General features: G+C 32.8%; 3 protein-coding genes across 11 annotated transcripts; 1 reads left to right on the top strand and 2 right to left on the bottom strand.

Moving 5' to 3' along the window:
• Positions 1 to 463: 463 nt before the first annotated feature.
• Positions 464 to 2,669, bottom strand: LOC111402142 (NADH dehydrogenase [ubiquinone] iron-sulfur protein 4, mitochondrial-like). The gene is made up of 4 exons (XM_023030239.1): positions 2,378 to 2,669; positions 2,026 to 2,114; positions 1,141 to 1,270; positions 464 to 587 (listed from the first exon to the last, which is right to left on the bottom strand). The coding sequence occupies exons 1-4, from the start codon at positions 2,540 to 2,542 to the stop codon at positions 552 to 554; spliced, it is 420 nt and encodes a 139-aa protein (XP_022886007.1). The 5' UTR covers positions 2,543 to 2,669; the 3' UTR covers positions 464 to 551.
• An 8,743-nt stretch (positions 2,670 to 11,412) lies between these two features.
• On the top strand, positions 11,413 to 16,110 carry LOC111402141 (single myb histone 5-like). Of its 4 annotated transcripts, none has more exons than XM_023030235.1 (7): positions 11,413 to 11,601; positions 12,501 to 12,705; positions 12,883 to 13,100; positions 13,681 to 13,765; positions 14,047 to 14,130; positions 15,123 to 15,453; positions 15,837 to 16,110. In XM_023030235.1, exons 2-7 carry the CDS (start codon positions 12,556 to 12,558, stop codon positions 15,911 to 15,913), a joined length of 945 nt encoding a protein of 314 aa, XP_022886003.1. In that variant the 5' UTR covers positions 11,413 to 11,601; positions 12,501 to 12,555; the 3' UTR covers positions 15,914 to 16,110. The 4 variants fall into 4 exon arrangements, with proteins under 4 accessions (XP_022886003.1, XP_022886005.1, XP_022886004.1 ...); XM_023030237.1 differs by having other exon boundaries at positions 15,123 to 15,509; XM_023030236.1 differs by having other exon boundaries at positions 12,445 to 12,705.
• A 4,781-nt stretch (positions 16,111 to 20,891) lies between these two features.
• On the bottom strand, positions 20,892 to 24,614 carry LOC111402140 (ADP-ribosylation factor-like protein 8a). Of its 6 annotated transcripts, XM_023030231.1 has the most exons (8): positions 24,323 to 24,612; positions 23,020 to 23,086; positions 22,628 to 22,929; positions 22,463 to 22,544; positions 22,317 to 22,349; positions 22,103 to 22,224; positions 21,412 to 21,573; positions 20,892 to 21,237 (listed from the first exon to the last, which is right to left on the bottom strand). In XM_023030231.1, exons 4-8 carry the CDS (start codon positions 22,523 to 22,525, stop codon positions 21,120 to 21,122), a joined length of 498 nt encoding a protein of 165 aa, XP_022885999.1. In that variant the 5' UTR covers positions 22,526 to 22,544; positions 22,628 to 22,929; positions 23,020 to 23,086; positions 24,323 to 24,612; the 3' UTR covers positions 20,892 to 21,119. The 6 variants fall into 6 exon arrangements, with proteins under 6 accessions (XP_022885999.1, XP_022886002.1, XP_022885997.1 ...); XM_023030234.1 differs by lacking the exon at positions 22,628 to 22,929; XM_023030229.1 differs by having other exon boundaries at positions 22,463 to 22,929; positions 24,323 to 24,611.
• Between the last annotated feature and the right edge of the window lie 2,406 nt (positions 24,615 to 27,020).

The raw sequence follows: 27,020 nt of genomic DNA, 5'->3' as shown, positions 1-27,020 counted from the left end.
CCAAAAAAAAAAAAATTAATTTTTTTTTTTTTGGTGTTTTGAGGTGGTGTTGTGGTGATTCTCAAAATTTAAAAAAAAAATTTATTTTTTTTTTGTTTTGAGAAACTAACAAAAAGAACGCATTTTCAACAATTTCAAAACAAACACTCAAAACACAAAACTCAAAATGAATTCAAAACTCAAAACACAAAACTGAAATACAAAGAGAACACCCCTAAGCAAACGCACGCTTGCAGTGCACATGTTATATTAGGTTAGGGTGCGGAGAATAAGCCCTTGTTTGACACACATTATAAAGAAATTTTTTTGTAAAATGTACTATGGAATAGTATTTTCTGAAAGAATGTGAGATTAAAAAAGAAAGAAAAATTTTTGATTTACATATAATATTATTTTATTGAAAAATATGTGATTGAAAAACAAAAAGTGAAAGAAAAATGTATTAAAATTTTAATGTGTGTCAAACAAAGGCTAAATGCTTGTGCTTTTTAAGGAAAGGGGACCTGACTGGTTTACAGATTGCGCATACTGAAGTCAATTGAAGAAGAATCTCATACCTTCAATAGTGGTGTTTGGCGCTTCTTAACCTGCAAGACAGAAATATAAAATTAAGAGGTCTTGCAGTTCTTATTAAATTCAAATGTAGGAAATAATAATGCACGAGTTGGTAAAAATAAAAACAGATAGTTCGCATGATAATAGTGACGGGAATATGTTACCAATCAACCGCTCTTGCTTGATTATGAGTATGATAAATGAAAGGGAAGAACACAAAACTCAGTTGTTCATATGATGAGAAGGATACCGTCCTTATTTTGGTTACTTCATGAATTGCAACAAGAATCAATCGATAATGAATTTCAGATTATATCCCTATTTGTTTACCTTGACCAAACATAAGTATTCGATTCAAAATAGACAACATGCAGAAGATATAATTTCCTCTTCTTAGAAAAAGGTTCCGGATGGTATCAATCAATATAGAATTTCAGGTTATAACCTATTGGTTTACCTCGACCAAACCAAACAAGAGAATGCAATTCAAAATAGACAATATGCTTAAGATATAATTTCCTCTCCTCATCAAAAGGTTCCAGACGGTAATGACTATAGATTTGAACAAACTAAAAATAGTCATACCGTGTATTCCCAACCATGCCGTTCAGCAAATGCTTTTGCAGCTTCTTCACTGTCAAAACTTAGTGCAGAATCACCAACGTTGGCATATGGGTCTCCAGTAGACGTCCAACCCATCAACGGATTTTCCCATCTACATGTCAGCAACAATAAATACTTACTGTATAGCCATGGTAATAAGGGTTATAAATTGCCTGTGCACTAGAATCTTGATTCAATAATGAACCATGAAAATGGAGGGAGACAAAACAGAGAAAATTTATTTTCTCTCCCCATAATTCAGCTTTCTGCAAAAGAAAAATGAGAATATAGATTGTCCATGGCAATAATGGGCGTCAGCATGTAAGCAAACGACGATCCATTTTTTGACTTGAAGGGAAGAAAATGAACACTTCTTATACTCATTATCTTCTAGGACTTCAAAACTCATAGTGATAATTTTTTATTTATTATTATTATTTTTTTAATGACCGTGGGTGTCCGGGCCAACTTAAGCGCACCTCGACTAACACCAAGCCCTATTGTGCATGCAAGAAAAGCGTATATGTTAAGCTTTAATATTAATTTGGATCAGATGTAAAAACCTAACCTTCAGAAATACAATCTTTTTAGCTTAGGGCTGCAAAAAGAGGCTACCTTTTAAAATGGAAGATCAGCTTCTATGCTATAACAGAGCTACTAAGTGACCCAGTTTAGGTTTGTATCCTTGAGTTGAACAACAAAGGTGAAAGAACCGAAAGATCAATTAATTCAACCGAGGGTGGTTTTGGATGTATACATTTACAAATTGATCAAAACACCCAGTGCCAACCAAAATTATACCACTGAAATCCAATGCACCAATACTAAGTACAGAGTATAAATGGACAGCCCATAAGAAAGACATACTTCTGTGTGGACGTGAAATTGATTTTCCACTTCCCAATCTTTCCTGATCCTTGTTGAGTAGCTGTTCGAGCAGGGGAATAAATCAAAACCTAACACGAATTTGATGATGCTTTGATAAGAATAATATTTTGAAATCTCAAATAGAATATATGGCGTCAATTTTTTTAAAATTAAAAGCATACAAGGAAATTGAAGTGATATTACATCATCAAGAGTCGTTTTATGGTGCACTAATCCACGGAACTATTTAATAGCAACAGGTAATAGACAGAACGCAGGGAAATTTAATCCTTATAAATCTGAAAGATCTAAAAATTAATAAATGGATACACCATTTCCATGAAATTCATACCTTTCGTTGAAGGTGTTCTTCGGGAATACCAGATACCAGACCGATCTCACCGGGTTTAACTTCGACCAACGAGTCTTCTGTGGAGAATGATCTCCATAATGTAGTGATGGAAGATCGATAGGCTTTGCTAGATTGGCTCGCCAGCCGTTGCAGAGAGCTCGCCATTTTTCCGATGACTAAGGGGAGATTCAGGGCAGAAAATGGATTTCTCCTGTGTTTTCTGTTGCAAAGCGAAAGTGATTTGGGGAAATCGAGCGGTGGATCAAAAAGTAAATTGATATTTGTTTGGAAGTCTATGGTGTAAATTTCTTATTTGAGGCCAATTCTTTGCGATAATACAAAAATAACCTCAAATTCGTAAACTTGCATTTTGATAAGTCCTGAACTGTTGTTGACAAAAATAACAAGTTTAGTTTTGCTGCAAGGTTTTTGGCACTAAACATCACTACCTTTCATGTCTATTATGAAAAAGGTCACTACTTTTCATTTTTTGGCATTTTTGGCCCTATTTCCACATTTCTTGACGTTGAACGTCATTTTTACCAATTTTGGATAATTTTACCCTTCATTCAAATAAAACAAAAAGAAAGGAAAGGAAAAAAATAAATAACTAATTGCAATCACAGCCCTCAATTTTTAAAAAAATTACAAATGACATCCAGTTTCTGTTCCTTCTTCTTCAAGTGTGTGAAAAACACCATTTGACTCCAAAATTTGGCAAACGAGTGCCGTAATTTCTAAAATTTAACGATTACCCAATTTTTTTGGGCTTGAATTTGAGTTTTCCCAAGTTGATTCATATGTTGGAACACATTTGACTCACGAATTGATTGAGAATTATCCTCTTTGCGTGGCCGCACATTTCGTGAGGTCAAATCCAAAAATTTTCATTTGGCTGATGAATTGAAGTAATTAAATCCATATTCAGCGTCGTTTGACCTTCAATTGCATGCTGATTGATGCAATTTGTAGATTGGAGTCGTGGAAGGATGCCTATTGAAAGGGGATCGGACCAATTTCTATGCATGTTCACTACTTCTGAACGAACAGCCATTTTAATGTCAAATTGGGGAAGACCCATATGCTCAGTAGATGCATGATAAGTAGTGTCCTGTGGTGGTGGTCAACGATCATGAGTCCCATCACCGTCATGGGAAATTGGCTTTATCAGCCGCAAGTTCGCTGACTCGAAAATTGATCGTAGATCTCAATTTTCTGGGTCATTTGCTGTAATTGGAACATGTATGGATGCGTCTTAGTGAGCTTGAGCAACTTGTGGGTTTGTATGGAACATGCGCATCCATGGATTTGTCGAATTTGCAATAATATCGTGCGTGATAGGTATTTTAAGACAAAATTTGGCTCGATTTTGCTAGGATTTGGGGCTGGAATTTGCGTGGAGATGTTAGGGTTAATGAGGAGATAGTGGTGGTGTTAAAATTTGGTGGCCTTGGTGCCGAAAATTGGATTCCATGATTGTTGGCACTTATGTTGAAAATTTTATATATATGTGACTGATTTGTCATTTTTCAAAAATTGGGGGCTGTGTTTGCAATTAGTTATTTGTTGTTTCCTTTCTTTTCTCTTTGTTTTATTTGAACGGAGGGTAAAATTGTCCAAATTGGTGAAAATGACGTTCAATGCCAAGAAATGTGGAAATATGAGCAAAAATATCAAAAAATGAAAGGTATAAATGTTTTCCACAATAGATATGAAAGATAGGGATATTTTGTGACAATTACCCTTTTATTGTAAATATAGCAATATTTATGACTGATTTTTATTTCCCTGCAATTTTAATCATTATGATTGTTATATTTCTTGTAATTTTAATTTTTTTCCTATAAATATGGAATTTTAATTCTTAATAAAATACACAAATTTAGCCATTTTTTGTCAATCATTCTCCCACATTCTATCACATTATTTTTTCTACAATACTCATTTTCAACCACACAATCTCCATTAAAATAATATTACACATATATCAAAAACTTTTAATTCTTTTTTAACCACACATTTCAACATCAATCACTATTTCATACTCTAATTTTTTGAAATTAAAGAGCCACGAACAGGGCCTTATTGGTTTTTCTCTTCTTCTTTTTTTCTCTCTAGTTTATAACAACTTATCAGGACGATTCTCTCAAAGGTAAATTAAATTAGTTAGAAAGTAATAGTTTTTATAAGCGTAATCATCTATCACGTGTACTAAAATTAATTTGATGGCATTTGAAATTTTTTAATGTACATATGCATCATAACGATGTTGCTTCTTCTTCTCTGCTTTTCGTTGGTATGCATATTAATTTTAATTCACGTTTACATGTGTAATCTATACACATATTAATTCATGCCTTTTGATTCATACATAATCAATTTTGCCACATATTATTCACGTATTAATTCGGTCTTTTAATTCTGCCACGTATTAGCTCTACATTTAATTTATGTATATGTAGAATTTACGTGCATGTTTGGTATCTTTTGAACGTTGGTAAAAAATTTAGCCAATAAAAGATGGAATATGCTACTTGTGCATTGAGGTGGGTGACCTCCTCGTGAGGGGGTGGACATCGTTATGAGTGACATGATATACGTGTAGTATAATCCATGCAAAATTTAGTCAAATTTGTTAACTTCTATATATTGATATTCTTTTTCCCAGGGCGTGTTTGGGAATTAATTTTAATATATAAATCAATATCCTGTTTACATGGTAATTAACAATCTTTAATCTGATTAAATACTTGCATATATTGTTTTATAAATTTTAAATTAATAATTTATTATGTTATTGCTCTTGAAGGAGCACAATTCTACAAATATGATATTCTGCTAGAAAACATAAACCTTGAAAATTTAATGTTTCTAAATAATAATTTGTTGGTGCTCCTGAAGTAGCAGAACATTATTAAATAATTTGTGTAGAACAAATTATGTTTTTGCTCCTAAAGAGTAAATCTTTACATAATTTTTATTTTAAATAATAACATGTCATTCTTCCTGCAGAGATATTAAAATTCTAATATTTTAAAAGAATATTAATATATTGCTCTTGAAGAAGCAATGGTAAAAATAATGTGCTCCCAAAATAGTACACGCTCCGAAGAATATATCATTTTGAATTCGTGTTTTTCGTTGAAGGAAAAACATATAACTCATGTCATGTTGACATTGATTAATTCGTCTTTTCGATTGAATATTTTATGAGTACATAATATTTAATCATATTATTTGAAATGAAATAATTGAATTGTATCTTATATTGAACCTGAAATTCAATTTGATTTTATTATTCGGTATGATCAGTTGGACCATCACTGGATCAATAATGGCACGAAATTGAAAATTAAAAATGGATATTCAGAAAATTCTCTTATCCAACGAAATCCTTTATATCATTTGTTATTTTTATCGACAATTGATAATTAAACATCACTAGCTAAAATATGGATTGAATTCTCTACATTTTTCGAAGATTAATCATGGTGATAAATGGAGCCCAATCATCCTCTACTTTGACCATCTAGATATTACTTGTATATAATAAATTTGATACATCTATTAGATGATTGCATGACATTCGCAACCTGAAATTTGCGAAATTACTTCTCAAATTATGAGCACAATTTTCTAGATTATACGATCAAGACGGTGTGTTTTGTTAATGTTAGTGATCATCAATCTCAACTTTTTAATAAGTGTTAGTTGAGATGTTGATAAATGATTTAATACTATTGTTTATTAAATGTCTTCCAATTAATTTAATTGAAAATAAAGTACTTCACATTTATATTTAGGAAATACTATTGCGCATCATGTCAATATTACAGTTCTTCTCGTCGTAGTTGGCTTATTGTCAGAACCAAATTTCTTCGTCAGATTATTTGGTAGTACAATTAATCCACCATATTGCACTAAAATAAAAAGTAAAGAATTTCAAGAATAAATGCATAGTTTGAACCCTTATCTCAAATTAGTGATATTTTATAACGCTGAAAAAATGATTGTCAATTTGATTAAACAGTTCTCTCAGTATCAGGGAGAGGAATCAAGAAATTAAAAATAATGTATAAATGAATTATTTTCTAAATCCTTGAAAAATATCATTCAAACTAGAAGTTCGAAAAATAAATTATTTAGATGCATTTACTGATCAAAAAAATAAACAATATATGACGTACCAATTTTAAATGCTCCAACACGAATTATCAGTCTTATGAAAATAATTTATTAGCGTTATATTTGATATATCTATGGCATGCCTAAAACATGATGGTGCTTAATTCTAATACAAAAATTTTCAAGCTAAAATGGAGCAATTGGCAAGTTTCAAAACCTTAGAAAAGGTTCAAGTACTTGAAGTAATGAAACTTGAGATCAACTAATAAATTATGTCACTATGGAAATAGAAATATAATCGAAAAAGAAAAAGTTGTTTATAACACATTTGTATTTAATGTACTGTATCATATAGCGAGAAATATAAATAAATGCATCGAAATATATTGATTAAAGTAATGATTGATCAAATAAAAGGGACGTAATTCTAAATTGAGTTTATTAGAGAAACCTAAAAAATTTTGGACCTGTAGTCCAAAAATCTAAATGTATATATTTATGCAAAAAGGAAATGAGAAAAATAAAGTCGTTATATGTTGTAATACAGGACCCTCAACATAGTGAATTTCATAAAGATTGTAGTGGTTGAATTCACAAGTCCATATCATATTATCTTAATGATGCATGAAATTTGAAATACCTGATAGTGAAACTTATGAATGGCAATTGGACTCGTCGACTCGGGCCGTCGGTCGCTCGACCCTGAAAAAGTTTGAATCGAGCCCACTTAAAGACTCAGGCCAAGCCACATTTCGAGAAGTTGGCTGGAGCCCAGGCCGCACCATTTAAAAAAAATAAAAAATAAAAAATAAAGACAGCCAAAAAAATTTTTGGCAGCTAAAACTGAAGCTATCGGTTAAGGCAACATTGGTAGCAGAAATGTTGCATTAACCAGAAGCTATTTTAGCTGCTAAACAGGCAGCTAATCTGTTGCCAACGGGCAACAGATTTGCTGCCGGTGAAGGTTGGCAGCTTTATGGCTGTCTTAAATTGGTAGCTGAAAGGCAAAAAAAAACTCGAGCTAAAAGCTCAGATTGAACCTTTATTTTTTGGATAAGCTTTTGCTGGACTCGGCTCGAGCAAAAAAAAAAGCTCGCCTTAAAAAGCCCAAGTCGAGCCGAGCCCGTGCAAGGAGTTTCAGTCCGAGAGCCAGCTCGATTCGTTAACACCCCTAGTCAAACTCATCTGGCATGATTATTAATTTTATCCTTTAAAGATTTAATATGCCTAAAACATAATTCTAGTATAAAATTGTGGACAAAGGAGGTGGTGGCGGTTGCGGTACAGGCGGAGGAGTTTTGCTGACGGAGAAGGAGAAGCGACAACTTAGAATTGATTTCCTTCGATTATGCTGCCGCCATCGAGGATTGAAAAGCTGTGTGCACGGTTGAGGGAAAAAGAAAGAAAAAACTGTTTATATTTGTGGGGGAAATTTATTTATTTTTTCTTATGATTTTCATTTTGATTCCACATAAGACAGCATTCAAAAAAGATTACCGTGTGCCTTTAAAAATATATGTTTATGTTAAAAAAATTATATAAAATTGTGAGTAATTCAGTAATTCTACTTAGGGTCATTTAAGCAAATGAAAAAATCGATTAAAATTGTGGTGTAATAAATAAAGTTTGTTGTGGTAATATAATTATTCTTATGTAAAGAGTAATTTAAGTGAGAGTGTTGTAAATATAGTAATATTTATGAATGTCTATTGTATTCCTTGTAATTCTAATTCTCTCCTATAAATATAAGGCTTGGACTTTTAATAAAACACACAAGTTTATTGGCTTATCTCTTTTGATCTCTTTTTTTTTCTATAGTTTATAACAAGTTTTCTTTTTCATTTGTTTTTTGTTCTGAAATGTTAAGGGCAATCTTTAGGATACGTTAATGGTCAATAGGAAAAAAGAAAAAAGAGGAACTTATAACATTTTCCTTTAAGAAAGTCATTTTTATAATTGTCTAATTTAGCTAAATAATGTTGATTTCCACCCCCCTTTATGGTTTTTGTGAGGGTGATAGATTTTGTTGACATAAAAAATTGTTGAAGACGTTTGTTTTTTAGTCAACTTAAAATAAAAATTTTGATTTCCCCCCCCCCCCCCCCTTGTGGTTTTTGTGAGGGAGATAGATTTTGTTGACATGAAAAATTGTTGAAGACGTTTATTTTTGAGTCAACTTAAAAAAGGGATTTCCTATATTTGTTTTTATCAAAGTTCCCGATGTCCCCCTCTCCCCGCCCCCCTTTCTTTTTGTGGATGTTCCACTTTCTATTTGTAGTAGGGGTCTAACTTAATTCTCTTGGAATTATGTCTTGTCAATCTAATTAGCTATAGGGCTGAGCTGGGATAATGTGCCATCGATTTTTTTTACGACTGGTTAATGAGGTCGATTCCCATCGCGTCATGATAACACATCCTTTTATCAGGAAATCATGACCTCATTTAGGATAAGCAACGATTATAGTTAATTGGTGGACATGGGTGGTGTTGGCGTCATTACCTACAAATATGTCTGGCCAATTGGATGATTTGACATAATACAAGGAATCTACAATCATAATGTCTGTTGGAATCACAACGGCTAAGAAATCGAGTTGATCTTGGAAATCCAAACTAGAAAGTTTATGAGATAGGTGTGAAGTATATTTTAAATGAGATCAGAGATCGGTGGTCAACAAATTTCATTATGGTTCCCTTTAATTTCAATTTGTAACAATTTCAACTCGCGTAAATTTTTATCTTCTTCAGTCCCTAAATTTTTATTTATTCGCACATATCATCCTATTAACAAGTTCCTTCGAAATATTCCATCATCTATGTTATAAAAAGACATTCTTACTCTAAGAAAACAAATAAAAAAGAAAAAAAGGAGGAAAAAATACCATTAAGCCCCTGATTGATTTGGATTTTAAACTAAATCAAAATCAACAATTAATTTTAACAACATATTTAATGAGATTCATAACTTTTCAATTATATATTCCAAAATTTACTAAATTTTCGATTTTAATCCCCTACCAAATAGAGGCTAAGGCCTAAGGCTATATATGAATCCAATTTTTATAAAAGTACAGATTTTATAATAATGGTTTTTTTTTTTTTTTGAGAATGTGTGGTTAAAAGTTAGAAAAAAATTTGAACTTACCTGTAAAATTATTATTTTTAAAAAAAAATATAGGATTGAAAATTTGTTTGAAGAAAAATAATTTCTTCAAACATGTGCTAAAATTAAAAAAGAGGCTTCTTTCACATCACTCACAGCCCCACTCTGAAGACAACCTCAAGCCCAAGATCAATTGCGCTTTGTGCCTTTAAGTATAAAATCCATTAACACTAATTGAAATTCTTTTATTAATAATTTTTTTTAATAAATTCACGAGTTATAAGAGATATTTAAATTTTAATAAATTTCCAAATCAATTACAATCTGAATTGATGATACATCAAATTTGAAAAATGAACGAAAGAAAGAAGAATTTCCATGAGAAACCATTATGCGCTCGTTGGCGGTCCATTTTAATATATTTTGAAATAGTGATTTTTTTTTAAAGAATGTATGATTAAAAAATTTGAAAGTTTTGAGTTTACGGATAATATTATTTTATTGAAAAATGTGTGGTAAACAGAATGAGAGGAAAAAATGCATTTTAAATAAAATGAAGGCCAAACAAGAGTTATATTCTATTGAGTAGACTTGGGCGCAATTTGATTTAGGTTGATTTCGACTCCAATTCGAAAATCAAAACCAAATTCGTCGATTTAGACGAATTTCAATCAAAACTAACTCACTTTAACTCTTGAACCGAATCGGTTAGTTGGTTTGAACTTTTAGCCCAAATTGAATTTTTTTTAAAATTGTTTGAGTTTTGGACCCACTTAGATTATAATAACTAAAATAACCAAATAATTTTATATTACAATAACTATTGACCAACAAATAAAATCAGGTTAATAGAGATGGATCAACAGAAAACATAATTATTATTATTATTTTATTTTTTGCTTTTTAATGCATTATATAGTCTAACTACCTGAGTTGAAAAAAAATGTTAAGTATATGTTGACATACTAAAAGTACAGCCCAAATCAAATAACCCAAAGAATGAAACCCAATTGAGGAGTCCAGGATAAATGTCAAAACAGAATTATTGATGAATCCAGTGGAAGCCCACAAACCAGTCTAATCTAATGTGTCTTTTGTGTTTCTCTTTGCCGAGTATTTCATATATTTGATTGTTAAAATCATAGAAAGAGGAAGATAGCAAGCTAACAATAACTAATAGGGGCGTTGTCGAATTTCAATTCGATTTTTCCAAAACGGTAGAAAAATGCATTACAATAAAATAACAGATTTTGGTAAAACTTAGGTTAATTTAATTAAGTTGGACTTGGACTGAAAATTAGAAATAGTCAAATCATATTTTTGGATTTGAGCTAAATTAACTAGTTGGCAAATTTATTTTAAAAAATAAAATAATTTGACTTATTTAAAATAAATAAATTAAAAAAATTAAAAAGATTCGATTTTTATTCGACTATTCATTTCTTGATTTAGAATCTAGAACTGAATCAAACCCGTCGATTCTCGATTGAGATACCCGTTCAAGCATATAACTTAAGAAGAATAGCTCGATTCGGTTCAGTTCGGGTCGAATCTGGTTTTGTCAGTTTAGTTCGGGAGTTTTATCCAGTCTTAATCCAACTCGTAAATCATGAAAATTGTTCATATGACCCTCAAAATTGTAAAATTGCTCATTTGACCACAAAAGAGTTCGTTTCCATTCACTTTCACTTTGAAATTTGTCCAAATCAAAAAGAGTTGGTAAATTAATTAATTTTATCATGAGGAAAAAAAAATCTCTTTAGCAATCACGTCAGCGGTGTAGTATAATTGCAACCTACTCTTCGAGAACAAGAAAAGTGGGCTTGTACCCAAACAAATGCAAAGGCACTCCAGTTGTATGTACACTGCCCTCAACTGACTCGCTTCTACCTAGGGTTTTGGTCATTTTCTGTGGTGAAAAAAATGGGCTGAAATACTAATTGGCGCCGACTAGTTCTTGATTTTCTCTCGCACATACCTTGATACCCTTTTATTGGTAAACCACTCCAATATTTCGACGTATACATATAAATTGGAACTAGAATTTAAAACTTTATTGTTTGATTCCTTCTCTTTTCAATTTTGTATTGAAATCCGACTATAATGTGCTTCTAAATGTTTTCGAATGGTTATTTATATGAATTTTGATCTTTATCATGTAATTATGTTTGGGAAAGAAGCATAGCCCACTTAAAAATGTCTAAATTACCTATTTCATCTTTAATTTTTAAAGAATTTTTTGTGTCTAAATTTTGGTCCCTTCTCAGGCAATCGATAGATATTTTTTGCGGTTTTAACAATGAGTGTGTTTTTCCCTTTGGATTTCTTCATCGTTCCCCCTTTTTTGCAAGTGTTTATGTGCGGGGTTATGCCCTATAGTGATGTTGGAACTTTATTTCATTTTCTTGATATCTGCTCAATTTGTTTAATATATCTGTAGATAGAATTGTTTCTTCACATGTTATCTCCATGATGATGTTCATTTCATGAAATTATAAAAATGACTTGTAAACTTGTAAGGTAACATGCCGTGGGATATGTTTTAGATAAGCTACGAGAGATTCTGAGCTTTTGGTCTTGTCATTTTAATCTTTGAGGTTAATGTGGAGTCATTAGACGATGAAAGAGTTTGTGATTGGTGGAGCCACCGAGTTTTTCTAGTGGCCATATAATAATGAAGATCTGATCGATCAATATTCAGTTTATAAGAATTGTTAACCTTGATGGTTTCAGAAGTCATACAAAAAAAGAGAGATACAATGTTTTATATTTGAAAAACAACTGCTTCCAGTTCTTCAGCTCCCAAAGTTGAAGTATTCTTTTCTTATTTCTTGCATAGATTTTGGGGCTTTTGGGTCTCTCGGTGTTGTGAACCAGATCTCTTTGTGTTTTCAGAAGTAACAAGTGGGAGCAATTCATTCACTGTACAAAGGTCTTCAGACTCGCGAGAATGGGTGCTCCTAAGCAGAAGTGGACATCAGGAGAAGAAGCGGCTCTTAAAGCTGGCATTGCCAAGTATGGGGTAGGCAAATGGAGTACTATACTAAAAGATCCAGAATTTAGCACAGTTTTGCGATCACGTTCAAATGTGGATCTTAAGGTATTGTATATAAGGCTTTATCATTTTGGTACGTTGATTTGAGGAAAATCAGTCTTAGTTGGAATATTCATATTTTGATTAAGCAAAAACTTGTGTATTGTGAAATGACACTGATGGTGTTATTTAGATATGCACTTTTTTGCTCCTTAACTCGATTTGTTTAATGTTATCGGACAGGATAAATGGAGAAATTTGAATTGCATGGCAAATGGTTTGGGGTCTCGGCATAGGGCAAAGGTTTCATATAAAAGCAATCAAGTGACTCCCAAGATCGATAAAGATGCCATTGTTCCTAGCTCCACAGCTGAGAATGATTCAGAAGTGCTTGATGTGATTCCTTTTTCCTCATCTAGTGAAACACCAACGGATGATGGTTCACAAACACGAATATCAAGGTTGAATTGCTTCATCTGATGTCACCCATTTATATCCTTTAACTGTGTTGGCTGAATAGAAGTAACATTAAGCCTCTTTGTCCTCTTAAAGTTAGTGCATAGAACTGTTGACACCACCAAGTTATTATGGAGGAACGTGTCAATTAACAAATAACTGATTAGTTGTGGGGATCCACTAAAAGTACTATAAATGCTGCCATGGTGCTGTTATTATGTTATATATTGGATGAATAACATGTACAAGCCATTTAATGTTTCGGCTTAGTTTTTGAGGAATATACATATACAGCTCATCTTTCTCAGAATATGCATTCTGGTGGGGGAGGCACTAGAGTTTTGTTTGTTTTGTCATTATCAAGATTTAGCAGTGGAACATGGTCAGTGTTTGTCCTGAATCACTATATCGGAGTTTGACCTATCTCGTGTTATAAAGATTTCTGAACTGGGAAAGAAATTGTATGAAACGTCTATAGTTGCTAACCTTTTAGTTTGGATGCGATGTCTCTATCAATGATGAATTCTGGCCCTATACCATTTGTTCTACGTGTTGTTGATGAGATGTTTTGGCACTCCAATGCAGGCTTGATGATCTTATATTGGAGGCAATCACTAAGCTGAAGGAACCTAGAGGATCTAGTCGACATGCAATTGCACAGTACATAGAGGTGATTTCAACTTACTATGGTACCGAGTGATGGTAAATGTAGCTTAAATTGACAATGAAGTGGTAGTCAATGATGTCATTGTATTTGCTATATTTTCCTGTCGTTTCAAAATCTTGCTTTGTATATCACTTTTTATGTTTAACATTGCATAAACATTGCCACGTATACTTAGTTTGAAAACCAATGGATGTTCATGTTCCAATTCAGAGTTATCTTCTGTAGTTTCTTTCATTTGTTGTCAGCTTAGCACACTCAAGTTCTGACTTAATTTTATTTCGTAGGAGCTACACTCATTACCTCAAGACTTCGAAAGGATGGTAGCTACAAATTTGAAGCTTTTGACAGATAATGGACTATTAATTAAGGTACTCATTGGTAATATCCTTTTCTGATCGGAATTGAAGGGACGCTAAATCATTTTTCCACCCCTTGCATAAGATTTTTAAAATGTGAACATGCTTTTATTATGTTCCTTGCTTTGTTAGCCAGCCATACATGATATTGGGTTGTCTCAGTTTGGTTTTGCCATGATCATTATCAGTTCCCTGCTACTTTATTCATTTCATTATTGAGGGACTTCTTACTTCTATCTTCTTGAGTTGAATTTCTGCTGTCATTCTCTTATCTCTATGTATGTGCTTGATTGTGCAAACTTATAAATGCATACCTTTGTAGGCTCCTCTGCTTATGTAGGGGGTAATTGTTGACAAATGAATGATGAAAAATGAAGAATTAGATGCTTTAACTCTTAACTTTGAACCCTGAAGTGAAGGTCACTTTTAAGCTTATATGTTTATATGAAATTTTGCCTTGCTTTAGTTGCTAATTATTTCCTATGTCAAACCATGGGGTGCCATTTAGGACACTACTGTTGGCATTTAACATTCAAAGAATAAATTCCTGCATTTGCTCCCTAGGGTTTCAATTGATAATGTTTTTGTCTTTTGTTATGACTTGGGTCAGTCTTATTAAGAGGAGTAGCTTAAATTCCTATAAGTTGGTCTATGTTTCGGTATCTAACTGATGTGGGATTTATCCCTTGATTAATAGCCTACCTCCTGATACTCCCTTGTTTTGTCAAGTTTGTTATCAGAAAGCTTACGTGGATTGGTTGTGTTTTGTCTGTCTGGTTAAGTTTACATTTTCACTTAAGCAAGTGAGAAGGACTTTAATTGTCTTGTTAATGGATTGACTGCTGAATCTTATCATGTTTTCCTTGTGCTTTTTGATGCTGTCCTGCAACGGTTTGTTGGGTTGAACTCGGGAAAATTAGGAACCGGCACAAAATTGGGCTTTTGGCTGCATATGGTTTTGGCAGAATTTTATATGGAAGAATATTTTTTGTTTGCGTTGACAGGTGAAGCACCTATACAGGATTGCACCTAATTCAATGTCTTCTGATGCGGGGAAAGTTGCTTCCATGTTTCTTCCAGATGGAACAAAGAATAATCCTACCAAAGTAGAGAAAAATGTTATCAGAATTCTTACTAAAGCCCAGGTTGATGCTGAGCTAGAGCAGATGAAGAACATGACTGCACAAGAGGCAGCTGCAGCTGCTGCACAAGCAGTCGCAGAGGCAGAAGCTGCAATTGCAGAAGCTGAGGTGGCGGCAAGGGAAGCAGAGGAGGCAGAAGCTGAGGCAGAGGCTGCTCAGTGTTTTGCTGAGGCAGCTACAAAGGCATTGAAATGTAATACTATCCGATGCTGGTAAAGTCCATCCCCGAGTTCCAAGAACCTGCAGATGGTACCGCTTATTGCTCCATTGCAAAACTAGTACGAGCAAGACTAGGATCTATTTTGCGTCCAGTCCAGATTGCAGATGGGCAATTGCTGGTCTTTTTGACCAGATCTTGACCCAGCTCGTATTCTATAACGTTTTTCAAGTTCTTGCTCTTTGACAAATACTCCTTTTGACTCATCTTTCCCTGTTATCTAGCACTAGCATTTCTGAGAAAATTTTTGGGGCTCTGGAGTTTGTAGGCGGCAATTTTGGGAAATTTATCTGACCAAATTCTTTGTGAATTTGCAAATTACCCTGTTTCTCTGATAATGTTATTTTACATGTATGCAGACCTGCAGATGGCCACCACCACTCATTGCATTTCTGGATCTTTTGCAGGCAAGTCTATATGGTGTAAATACGGATAGGGATGTAAATCTTGAGTTTTGTCCATAGAACAGTCTTTGAGTTTTATTGGTTTTAATGTGGAACTGAACTCACAAGGAGAGTAGCTTGACTTTCATAAAGAACCTTAAAGAGTTAAAACTGCATTATCAATGGTACTAAATATTGGTTCTCGTTTGCTGCATACTATGCTAATATATTTGGTCCAATTTAGCGTGAAGGGCAGTTATGTTCTGTTTCCTTTTCTAAACGTTCCTAGTTACTAGCCTAAAGGTTTTCTTAGTGACAGTATTGATTTTTTGTTTATAAGCTGATGAAATATGGTTTACATTTTTGAGTTCTGCCTTATACTTTCTTTCTGGAGGCGTTCGTTTGCAATAATCTTGTACTCAAGATCTACCATGCCTGTCACTCAAAAGACTGGTTTCATTGTTTAACTTCAGAATCTTGGTTTCATTGTTCGCAAGAATCATGATCCTCATAATGGGTGCATTGGACACGTGTATGTCTTAATACAAGTGTTTTAAAAGGGGTAAAGCGTGCCAAGGTGATTAGGTCAAATCTCAAGCTTTACGAGTCTAATCGTGTTTAGGTGTTAAATAAGTAGTTTTTTTTAATAATATTATTCTTAAATAAAATAATGTATATCAAACAATTAAAATTATAAATATTATAATTATTTAATGATTTCTACAACTAGAAAAGTTTTATGTATACAAAAGTTAGATAATTGAAAGTTGAAATCACAACTCTTATTTAGGTAAATGGGTACAAAATACCAATTTAGGGGACGAAGGAAAAAATTAGGTGTTTTTTTAAAGTATTGAGACATTAGAAGGTGGGAGAAATTATCTTCAAAAATTCGGGTATTTTCAAATGTTTATTTTTTGTTAACGTGCAAGTAATTTTTATAGCACGTGTTTGTAATTTTTTGTAACTTTTTGGAGTGTATTTAATTTATTTTTATTATTATAATTAATTTTTTTTTTCAAAAATTCTACATTTAGTAAGTTACAATGTTTGTAGCTTAATCTTTGTATTAGTTTGCATTTAAACTATTTTAGTGTTAGTAATTCTTTTAAAATTGTAATTTACATTATTTTATTGTTGTTACACTTCTATAATTTTTCGAAGAAGTAGTAACACATGGACTAGCACCATCCACCACTATGTCGTTAAGGGTATCTCCAATGGTCGTCCCATTGCACAATTTTGCACCATTTTTTGGTGTAAAGTTGCTTCAATGCAACACCAAACTTTGCATCGTTTTGGTGCAAAGTGGTGTAAAGTGTAAAATGTCTTTTTTTGCCCTTATTTAACATTCTCCAAATAAATTTGTTAAGGATATTTATGTTACTTGTGCTATATATTTTTCAATACAATAAATTATTATTATTATTTGTATTTAAAATAAATTTTAAATGTAAGACATAATAATTAATAATTTAATTAAAAGACGAAAATAATTTAAAATACAACAAACACAATTATTTATTAAAGTTAACACGAAATATATTAAACAACGACATACATACGATAATATAATTTGATTTCATATTTTCGTTGTTGTAGTGTTTTTATTAATTGTTCCGTGTTTTTTATATTTATTAATGAATTTAATCTTTTTCGTAATTTAACGTAATTATTTATTTAGTAATTTATGTTTTTATAAAATAATTAAATAAATAATATTTCAAATAAATAAATTATAAAGAATAAAAAAAAGGAAGAAAATGGTTAAACACTGTTCATTTGGTGTAATAATTGGAGATAAATTTTAGTTTGGTGCAAGATTTGATGTAAAATTTAGTGCAAAATTGTACAAAATTTGGTGCAGGGTTGGAGATGGTCTAAAGATGCTACCATCTTCTTAAATCATCGTATCAAAAATCATCAAAAATCACTATTTCAAAAATTACATATATGTAAGCTAAAACTACGGATTTGAAATTGAAATTGCCATAACCAAAAACATGCATCAACCATCAGCATCACCACCTTATCTCCACCATATTTAGCCCATGTTTGACATTCATTATTTGAAAATTTTCTTTTCACATAATAAAATATTTTTTTATGTAAACTCAAATTTTCCTTACTTTTAACCACGTATTCTCCTTAAAATCATTATTCAAAATTTTATTTTTCCTAAATAATGGTTGTCAAGCAATGGTTTAGCCCACAAAAACTCAAAAATTCGACAACCACCAACTCTTCCATCTCTACTCACAGCACAATAATTCTCCTCGCACAAATCCCAAATTTACAATACAAATCCTAGCATCGTTGTCGACCTACACTACCCTAACAGGATTTGCACCACATTCGCCACTAATACGACGAAACCATATATGCGCTACCATGGCCACAAGCTTGAGGCAAAAATTGAATTTTTTTTACCTTGAGTTACTACTGGTCACTCAAAAATAAAAGGTTGTTTACTCACTTTTACAAAACATTACTCATAATCCATTTCATTTCCATTCGTCCACCTGGGCAAAAAAATTCACTTGGCAAATGAAAATTCTACGTAACAATAAATAGGGGAAGAGTTAAGATTGTAGAGTTGTGGGGACAAATTGTTAGGGAAATTCACACCGATTACGTGCACATTATATTAAAAAAAGCATACCGGTTATTTGTGTGAAATCGAAACGTAATTTCGAATTACCGAAATAGGATTTGAGAAGCAAAACATAAAAGTTACCGAATCTGAATGTATGAATATGGATTCATCCCTTTTGATTCTTGAACGAAAGCAAATTATTCTTTTAATCGAACCTTGCAACATAAACATGTAAATAATGTTAATCATTTCCCGAAATCAAAGTATAATCAAAAGAAATCAGAAAACTGTAGGAAGAAAGATGCAAGTGATGAATTTTTGGTCGAGGCAAGTGTTTGACACTTGGTTCAAGTGTTTGACACTTGGTCCTTAAGATGAATTTGCTCCGCATCGGTGCTAACGATTTTTCGACAATCATTTCCCAAGATACAACGACCACGTCAAGTCATAGGAGCACTCCAAATGGTTTCGACCAACGAGCTCGAACGGAATCCCCTCTCTACCAAGGAAATGTATGTAAATGCTATGGAATTTAGAAATGAGAGAATTGCAAGAGGAGAATGAATGTTCAATGCAATTGGTGTGCCCAAAATCATGTCCATAGGATTCTATTTATAGATGTAGAAATGGTGCAAATGAAGTAGTGTGGATCAAAACATGCATCCTTTCAAAAAGTTGCAATACTTGGTCAAAACCTGCATTTTTTCGAAAAGTTGCAACACTTCATTTCTTCCAACTTTGGTCCGCAATTTCTCATTCATCCGAAATTGGTTTCGAGATTCCAAATATACCACGACGATCTAGTCGACGAGTAGAATAAGTTGGTTTATTTACTTTTGTAATTTGACCATCGAATCAAGTCCGAATATTTGGTCGAAGTTGACACATAGTCACACATTTTCATTTTTAACTTTTACAAACCTTTTCATTTTCCAATTTTTGATTAATTATTTGAACCAATTCCTACACAAATTTCTATACATGTAGAGTTTTTTGAAGATACACTTAGATGTTACCTTTCATAAAATAAAAAAAAATAAAATAAAAAAAATAAAAATTATAGAAATAATGTCAGGGATATAATTTTAAAAATGAATTCTACGAAATAAGTAACTTGAACCACATATATTCTTGTAACCCATTTCTAGTCCATACTATCAACAATTCAACTTTTTGAATTGAAATTATAAATATTTTGGTTCAAAAGACAAACGAATCTTCTATTAACTTTAATTTGTCTCTCAATAATACTAGTAATGAACATTGAAGCACGATTTTTAAGCCATTGAATCTTGGAAAAAGGAGGTATCAACAATTCAATTTTTTGAATTGAAATTATAAATATTTTGGTTCAGAAGACAAACGAATCTTCTATTAACCTTAATTTGTCTCCCAATAATACTTGTGTTGAACGTTGAAGCGCGATTTTTAAGGCATCTTTTGACAAAGGAGGTATTTAGAACCATGCTATATTGACAAAAAATGGTTGACATGCAACCTGACTGTTGCCCACAATGGAGGGGCCACCTTTTTTGGGACTTTTTTATTTAAGTGGGACCCACGACATGTGAGAAGATGTCAACCAAGATAGCAAAAAAATTCTTGCAAACTAGCTTGATTCATGTTTTTTCCACTCTTTAAACAACTTGTATTCTCCATGCCCAGGGCCCATTTGACAAGATTTTTAAAAAGATAAAAAATACTTCTAAAACAAAAAAAGGGAAATTTGCAGCATGGTCTCTAACATTTTCATTTTTTGTAGACTTTATCCTAACCCTTATTTTGTTCTAGTAAAGGTCCCTGACCATTTATAAATATGCACCTGAGGTCCATCTGAACCGAAATCGCCCAAAACACGATCAGTTGATTCAGAAAATTCTTTGAACTATCTGCTACCGTGACGGGTTTATTGGATGATGATACCTTTTTGGACGATTTTATTGGATGTTAATTCTTTAATTTTCCCGATCAACTGGCAGTGTTTTGGACGGTTTCCATCCAGATGGACCTTAAGTGAATATTTATGAAATGTTAGAAACCTCCACTGGCACAAAATGAGGGTTAGGATAAAGTTTACCAAAAATGAAAAGATTGGGGATCGTTGCTTCAATTTTCTTAAAAACAAAAATGTTTTTAAACATGATTAGAAAATTTTATGTAAGTGTTTTGTCTAATTAAATTGACCAAGGTAGCAAAGGCAGAAGTAGAAAGCCTACCAAATAGACCTTTTATTTAAGTCTAGACAGACACCACAATTTGATTCTGAGCATCTTGAACTTTGAACCAAAAAGTATTTATCCATTTTAAAGGAAGGGGGAAAAATGCTTCTGAAAGTCCATGAAATAAGTTTGCTGTAATATTGATGATGCTCACATACTAATCTAAACCACTAAACACCGATAACAAAAAAACGTTGAACGATTTCAAGAATTGGATTAACACCAAATAGAGTGGTAAACAAATACTATAACCAACCCGCTACAAAAACGTCAATTGTTATTAAAGCTTAAACAAATATAAGTTAAATTTACATACAAAACCAACTTGAATGAAGTACAAAGCCAATTAATCACAATGACTAGGGTACTCTATCGTCGACAACCATCAGGGAAATTCATCTCCACAAAACTTTCTTGAAATTATTAGAATCCAGAGACGCATCCTTAACTCTTCGATTTAGAATGCTTAACTAGCCAGTCAATAACCTGGTCAATGTTTGTTGAATTCTTGCACGAGATCATAAAGCAGCAGACCTCTCTATCAGTGATAGATTTCAAACCCCTACACAATATAATGCCATGTCTAATTACCAAATACAGAAGCCAAAGAAACAAAAACACGTCACATGCAAACACGCATACACACAAAAGAAAAAAATGCACGTTAACATATTTAGGGAGAGAGTGAGGAGTAGGAGAGAGCGACAAGTTACTGTTGTTGCCTGTCTCCGCTTACATTTGATCAGTCAAAGCCTGCTTAGATAGAGCTTGAGGTTTGTCGATCTTGTTTCCTAATACCAGCAGAGGAATACCACTGAGTGATGGTTTGCTAAGCAGATCGTGAAGTTCACTTTTGGAGATGCTGATATTGTCAGGATCAGCAGCGTCAACAACGTAACTGTATCAAATCAGATAACGAAAGACTAAGTTTCCATTTGGGAAGAATTTACAGACGGTTTAATTGATAAATAGATAGAAATGAGTAGTGGATAATTAGTTAATATTTGTGCGTTCATTGAATTGCGTGGTTTAAAATGAAGTTTGATCATTTATAAATGATCAATAAATTCCGCCAAATGGAGGGCAAGTAAATTATCATGAAATCAAATTTTTAACTTGACCATGTGTAACTAGAATAAGTGATCTGAATGCAAAATGACTGAAGGGCTTACAGACGAATCCTTAATAAGAACGAATCTTTATACTCCTGGGTGTAGTGGTTTTATGCTATTCAGTTACTTTTGTTGTACCAATAATATGCACAGCAGAGAACCTTGAATATGGAAGTCATCAAAAGTCTCATCAAAGATTTGAGTAAACGGGTGGGAGGTTATAATAGCATACGTTAGTTATGTCATTTACACTACAGCCAGAATGTCAATATAAAACACAGATCTAAGCCAAGTAATTTGGAGTTAGTTGCATACACAATAGCAGAAACTGCACGACAATATCTCTCCCACATGCTCCGGAATCTGGGTTGACCTCCAAGATCCCACAACTTTATTGTGACATTCCCTTTGGTGACCTTCCGCATATTAAATCCCACCTGAAGGATAGAAAAACATCTATAGTAAATAACCAAATATGTAATCAACAATGAGCAAGATCTAAAGTAGCAGGGAAAGAAGGAAAACTAACCGTAGGGATCATGTCTTCACTGTATCCACCAGTCTAAGAAAAATGAACAAAAATGTAAATGCACAGCGTTTGACAAACTAAAGATAAAGGTAAGCAAACAGTTATCAAAATGTTTTGAAAAGATGAATATAATATTGCGTGCTTACAGCGACAACATTTACAAGTGAAGTTTTCCCAGCATTTTGAAGACCTATCAAAGAAAGCTCCATTTCTTGCTTGAAGAAAAGGCTGTACCATATAAACAATTGTGCAAGTCCATCAATTTGATAATTTTCATTTGACAAGGATAACGATGCAGTTAACTGAGATATATTTGGTTATAAAAGCTTCTCTGAACCACAAATTCTTGAAATTTAAAGCACTCCCCTATAGACACAGACTCTGTTTCGAGAGTCACCCGGACATTTGTGACAGAAGCCTTATATAAGTAGATTCAGACGACATGTCAATAAGAATGGGAGAACTATGATGACATCCTCCCCAACTTCACCATAAGGTTAGACTGGCCCACTAGGACCAGTAGAGTTGACCGGAAGTTCCCCTTATGACGAGCAGGGCCAAAAGAGAATGAAGCATTATTTCATAGTCCTATAGCTGGTTAGCGGATGGAGCACTGAAAAATGTTAAATGATAGAAAAATAATCTGCCAACAAAGTTTATTGTATCGCTAATGGACAATAATAAATAGGCAACAGAAGATCACCAGAATTTTCATCAGCTCGACACTTGAGATAATTAATTTTGAACTGCTATTCAACTAGTCATATTTTCTGGAATTGCACATAGTAAAAAAATTAAGTGAGACAAATGACAGTAAGAGTCCTAACAACAACCACTTCCAAAATAGATAAACATATATCCCATCAATCACTTCAGAAGTTGAAGTTAAATGAACTCATGAGAGTTTCTCTCTTTTGCACCACTCAAAAATGATGCATCATGCGAAAGATTGGCATCTGAGGGTTGATGGCAATCCTGGTGCAATAAGCTAAAAGATAAATTGGTCAATATGATAAAGTCTTCAATCTCAATCCACATATTATTTTCCCCAGTCAGAGATAAAACTTAGCAAAATAAATTAACAAGTAGAAATGATGTGAAACTTGATTTTATTTCCTTATGAAGTTCAACTCGAATAAAGGTAAACCACATAAGTTTGGTTTGACTTTTTATGATTTTATCAGCCAAACAATACTTAGGTTCCTGGGAATAGTAGCATCGCTAGTGATGCAATCAAGGAAGTATATTTTGCGGAGAAATGATATATACAAATGGCTTTGGTATGTCACCACCTCTTTATAGAACCCAAACCGTATGTATGGGCAGAAATAGGTGCCCCTGCATTTTATACTCGATTATTTCCACGAAATATGGTTGCGAACTTGTCAATCAGTAAGACATATAAAAAGAGAAAAAGTCTTTTCCGATAAACCATGTCTGTAACTACTAACACATTTATAGCAACGATAAGACAATTCCGGCTGAATCTAGTTGTAATAGATCATCAAATTCCTTTTTCAGTTTGCAAGAAAAAGAGGAAAGTCTTTTCTAATCAATAAGAAAAAAATATAAATACTTCAATTAGTTATACTAAACCAGTTAACAAAGATAACAAGCTGTTAAATTCGATTACTGTAAATGCCAACAGAATAATTCTGGCTTCCCGTGCCAGCTTTATCTAACCAAACAATCCTAAGTCTTCATTTTTATCTAATTCTAAATTTAGTATTCCAGCATTGACTTTCTATAGAGTAATTCACACAAGTTCCCATACGAACATAACAATAATCCCAATAAAGTAGATAACAAAACGTAAAGACACGAAACCTCCAATCACCACGACAATTTAACAAAACAAAAACATATCGGAAAACCTCTAATCAATCACATAAACTCGGTCAAGGAGCTTAATAAATGCACAAATTCCTCAATGAGAACCAAAATTGATATTACAGAATTCACAGATGACAAATAAAAACAAACAAAAAAATACATATAATACTAACCTCCTAAGCCAATTGAGAAAAGCTTCCCATAGACCCATTTCTTAATCGCAAGGACTCCGAAACGAGATAGATCACTTCTCTATCTTCTCTCAATTGACCTTTTTCAAAAAAAAAAAAAAAAAAAAAAGCTCGTCTCTCGCTACTGTGTATTGATTGATGATTACAGATTCTCATCTAACGTAGGAGGAAAGGAACCAGAAAAGACGATATATTACCGTAGGCGACAATTTAGAATGTCGTTATTGTCCCCAAAATACGACAAAATCTACGGTAAGGCCATTGGCCATTGGCCAGATGTGGGTTAAGAATGAATGAATGCCCCAAGGTCTCCAATGTGAGGGGGGTACAGCAAGCACGATTCTTGGCCAGAAAGATTTCGGTATTTTTTAATATTTGATTATTTTCACAATGAGTGCGAAATTTGTGAAAAAAAAAGGTTGAACCCTTACCTTAAGGGCCCCCCACCGTCCCTACTTTGGAGTATCGTGAGGGAGGTAAATCGTAGGTTATGCATACAAGGGTACAAGGTGGAAGGCTACTTGTACACTTGCATTTACTCAAGAGCTAAATCCATATTTCAGAATTCGAACTCTTGACGCAGCAGCCTCAAGCAAAGCTGGATTTCTCCACCATCCCCTTTTATCACTTGGAGATGTGCCCTGGGGGCAAGTGCGAAATTTGTGGATGAGTTTTTGGACGGTGAAAGGAGAAATACTTTGGTATGGACGGTTCCATGTGATGCGACCGTCTTATAAGGGAAAGTGGCCCAACACACACCCATAAGGTGTGTAGGCCACCCGTCGATGTGGGCCTCAACATTGGACGGTCGCATCTTGTGGCGGTGTTTCCGTCCTATCGAAATATTTCTCCGGTGAAAGAAGCTAGTAGAAATTGCCCTATTGGCTCATTTTAATTGGTAGAGCTGTTATATATTTAAATAGAAAAATAGTTTTATTACATTTACATCATCGTTGATAGCTTTATTTACATTTTTTGATATGTCACATAATTTTTCAATTGATTTTAACAACATTTATTAAAATCAATGGTCTCAATTTTTATACTTCAAAAGGTATCAAACTAGTTGTACATCAGCTTATTCTTAAAAAAATGTGTCTGTACTGTCCCACATTGTGATTATCTTGTTACTAGATTAATAATTTTGGGAGTATTTTAATTTTTTTAACGTTATTTTATATGAGATTTATAAATTCTATAATTTGATTAAAATGTTATAGGTTAAAAGAAAACTTGATGTTACATACCTCTAATTGATTGGTAGTTGAGATTTTGATAGAATATATTTTAAATAATGATATTTCTCATCACTGATCAACTGTGTATATCAATGAATCAACTGTCATATAGATTGTCGATCATTAATAGCAATATCCTAAATTTTTTCAAGTGAAGAAATGTAATTTTTTATTTTTTGCTGAATTTAATGTCTCTTAGAAGTTTTCTACCTAAAGTAATTTTGGGGTATCAAGATGGCAAGTGTATGAGATTAGAAGTAGTTGAAATTTAATGAGAAGAGATCAATCGTTACACAGGATAGTTAAACAATCCCCTTTTAGAAGACATTGATGTGTACCATTTATAAAAAGGAGGGATTGGGGAGAAACTTTTGGTTATCAATTTTACCCTTATATATTTATCTATATTACCAATATACCCTCTTCTAAAAAAATATTTGATTTCCGGTCGTCAAAAAATTGTAATCTCTATTTTATCCATTTATTCCTCTCTTCCTCTCCCATTTAATAGTCACTGTGTTTTCTCATTCCTTCTGGAAATCAAATGTCTAGGGTATATAACCAGTGAAAGCTCTCTCTCTCTCTCTCTCTCTCTCTCTCTCTCTCATGTTTAAAGAATCATGTAGATTTTTGACAAGGTTTCCATGCATACAATTTACAAGGTTTCCATGCATACAACTACATTCCAGTTGTTCCATCACATTTGCTGCCCTAAGTTTGTCTCTTTTCCTTTTCTATTTCTCTCAAAATATTCGACTTTATCTCACGTCTGACTGCTTTGTTGGTTAATCTTTATTTTATGAAATGGTGTTTATGATTGTTGATTATTTGTCCCTTTTGTTATTTGATGATTTCGTGAACAGAGTAACATCGTGAATCTAAATAGCTTATGGCATCCATGGGAAAAGAAATTTTTTAATTATTTTACATTGGGTGATCTCTGGAATTATGATGAATGGAGTGCTTATGGGGTTGGAGTTCCAATTACCCTTTATGATGGCCAAAATTTAGTGCTGTATTTTGTTGCTTATCTCTCTTAACTTCACCAACAATTCTTCTATAATCTTCTAATTTAATTGGTGAAAGGTTGAAATTTAAGTTGTATTTATCTTGATTTCTTCCAATTGAATTAGTAAAGGTAATTTTTATTTCAGAATTTGACTTTTAACCTCCTAATAATAATCATTATGTTATAGAATGGGAAAAATATGATAAATTTTAATTTTCGATTAAGTGGTTTTAAAGCTAATTTTAAGTGATTTTTTTTTTTTAGTCTTCTTTTTACTATTGCGTTCTCTTAGAGTTGAGATTCCTTACTATTATTTTTATTTATTTATTTTTTTACATATTATCTTATGTTTCAATGGCTATGTGAAATCAATTTTTAACAATTGTTTTTGGTTTTGTTGAGTTGTGTAGCAATGATTATTGAAGTGCAATTC

The sequence above is a fragment of the Olea europaea genome, chromosome 10, assembly GCF_002742605.1.
Source record: "Olea europaea var. sylvestris chromosome 10, O_europaea_v1, whole genome shotgun sequence".
NCBI lineage: Eukaryota > Viridiplantae > Streptophyta > Magnoliopsida > Lamiales > Oleaceae > Olea > Olea europaea.
The sequence above is the reverse complement of the archived record's forward strand: the minus strand, read 5'-3'. Positions and strand labels throughout refer to the sequence as shown.

Bases quoted from the DNA above. Each gene is read 5' to 3' on its own strand.
- LOC111402141 (XM_023030235.1), top strand. From the start codon at position 12,556: ATGGGTGCTCCTAAGCAGAAGTGGACATCAGGAGAAGAAGCGGCTCTT. The intron at 13,766-14,046 runs GTGATTTCAACT...TTTATTTCGTAG, and splicing joins CAATTGCACAGTACATAGAG to GAGCTACACTCATTACCTCA. The intron at 14,131-15,122 runs GTACTCATTGGT...TTGCGTTGACAG, and splicing joins ATAATGGACTATTAATTAAG to GTGAAGCACCTATACAGGAT.
- LOC111402140 (XM_023030228.1), bottom strand. From the start codon at position 24,360: ATGGGTCTATGGGAAGCTTTTCTCAATTGGCTTAGGAG. The intron at 22,225-22,316 runs GTTAGTTTTCCT...TCTATCCTTCAG, and splicing joins GTGAAGACATGATCCCTACG to GTGGGATTTAATATGCGGAA. The intron at 21,238-21,411 runs GTAAGCGGAGAC...TATATTGTGTAG, and splicing joins CAGGCTTTGACTGATCAAAT to GGGTTTGAAATCTATCACTG.
- LOC111402142 (XM_023030239.1), bottom strand. From the start codon at position 2,542: ATGGCGAGCTCTCTGCAACGGCTGGCGAGCCAATCTAGCAAAGCCTAT. The intron at 1,271-2,025 runs GTATGTCTTTCT...GCTGACATGTAG, and splicing joins AATTTCACGTCCACACAGAA to ATGGGAAAATCCGTTGATGG. The intron at 588-1,140 runs GTATGACTATTT...TCTGTCTTGCAG, and splicing joins GGCATGGTTGGGAATACACG to GTTAAGAAGCGCCAAACACC.